The following is a 1,724-nucleotide window of genomic DNA, read 5'->3' on the forward strand; positions in this document are numbered from 1 at the left end:
GGCGGGGGGGCGGTGGGGGGGGCGCCTCGCCCTCAGGGAGGGCAGCGAAAGCCTCCAGGTAGCGTCGGGCGCGTTCGCAGTCGCCGTCGTCGGGGCCGGGTGCCTCCATCCCGCTGCCCTGCAGGATCTCCACGCAGGCGGCGATCACGCAGGGGATCTCCAGCAGCCGGGCGGCCCGCAGCACCTCGCCCATGTTGGCGCTGCTGATGGTGAGCGTGGCCGTGTAGGCAAACTCCAGCAACGCGCCCAACGCCTCCGGCCCCACAAAGTCCAGCTCACAGACCTCCTGCCCCGGCCCTGGCCCGGCAAAGAGCTTCTTGAAGTAGCGGCTGGAGGCGGCCAGGACGGCGCGGTGGGTGCGATATTCCAGCCCCTGCGTCTTGATGGTGACATCGCAGAGGAGCCCGAGCTGCCGCTGCTCGTTCAGGCAGCTCAGCAGCTCGCTGCTGTGCTCGGGGAAGGGGATGCCGATGAGGTCGTCCTCTGGGCTGGCCATCGTCCTCACCTGCGGGGAAGAGGGGATGCTCGCCCACCAGCCCGGGCACCAGCCGAAAGACAGCACAGGGAGGAAACACCGTGGCTGAAGCACCAGCTCCGCCACAAAGCCGGGGCGCGAGGACACCTCCATTGCACAGGGCTTGGTGGCAGCGGCGCCAGGGTTTTGGTGGGACACCAAACCGGGGCAGGCTGGGGGCTGCCCTCCCCCCCACCCAGCCCATGCTGGGGTTGGCGGGTGGCAGGGCCCCCCGCCGCAGCCCCCCACACTTCCTCTGCCGCCAGCACCCGGCCGCCCGCGCCGCCCCCCGCGACACCACAGCAAAGGGGGAAATCTCAGCGCGGCGCCTTTGAACGGCGTCGAGGCGCGGCGTTTCCTGCCCCAGCCCACCCAGTGGGCGGGCGAGTGCTGGGAAGAGGGCCCCGAGGGCCGGGGGCCGCCCCACGGAGCCCAGCCGGGGCTGGGAACGGGGGCCACGCTTCCTGCCACCGCAGATTAGGATCTGCACCCGCGCCGCCGGTTCCTGCCCCCGCTCCCGGTGGGGGCCCGGCCCCCTCCCTCCCTCTTTGCCCCAGCCCGGGGCTGCTCCTCGCCCAGCCAAGCCCTGCCTGCGTGAGCCGGGCCTTTCCCACGCTGGGGCTGGCAGGGCTTGGCTTCAGCCATAAACCCAGCACTGGTGCCGGGGTCCTTGTGCTGCTGCGCTGGGGACCCCCGCGCCCCCACAGAGCTGGTGTGGGTGGGTGATGGAGGCTGTGGGAAGGGGGGAACCCATTGCCCTCCTGACCCACAGGCAGGGTGCGGGCAGCAGTGGCAGCTCCGGCGCTACGCCCCGGCCTGCGACCCCCTGCCCACCACGGACGATGCCCTCCTGGGTGCCCGGTGATGCTGGGTGACACCGGGGCAGCGTGTCCATCTGGCAGCTGCAGCCCTGCCAGCACCCTGGGGTAGGCAGAGGTGGGCACACAGCACCGCGATGTTCAGGTTCTTGGTGCTGCCAGAGCTGTGCTGTGCCATGCTGAGCCGGGCGAAACTGCGGCGGATGGTGGCATGTGGCACTGGACATCCCTGAGCCGCACCAGCCCACGCCGAGCCGCGCCAGGCCCATCCAACCCGAACCCCACCGCGCCGTGCCAAGCCATGCTGTGCCGTCGGCGGGCGCAGGGGACGTGCCCCCTCTTGCCCGTGGAGGGGCGGCGCGGCCGGCGGCCCCCGGCGCAGGGGCCCATCC

General features: G+C 72.2%; 1 protein-coding gene across 1 annotated transcript in view; it reads right to left on the reverse strand.

Moving 5' to 3' along the window:
- The window catches only part of ZBTB7B (zinc finger and BTB domain containing 7B), an 11,797-nt gene extending 10,999 nt beyond the window's left edge, over nt 1–798 (reverse strand). Inside the window, exon 1 of the mRNA XM_014961230.1 lies at nt 4–798. Within this exon, the coding sequence (XP_014816716.1) occupies nt 4–628 (625 nt within the window). The 5' untranslated portion in view covers nt 629–798. The remainder of the gene's footprint in view (nt 1–3) is intronic.
- Between the last annotated feature and the right edge of the window lie 926 nt (nt 799–1,724).

Source organism: Calidris pugnax, unplaced genomic scaffold (assembly GCF_001431845.1).
Source record: "Calidris pugnax isolate Ruff unplaced genomic scaffold, ASM143184v1 scaffold371, whole genome shotgun sequence".
Lineage (NCBI taxonomy): Eukaryota > Metazoa > Chordata > Aves > Charadriiformes > Scolopacidae > Calidris > Calidris pugnax.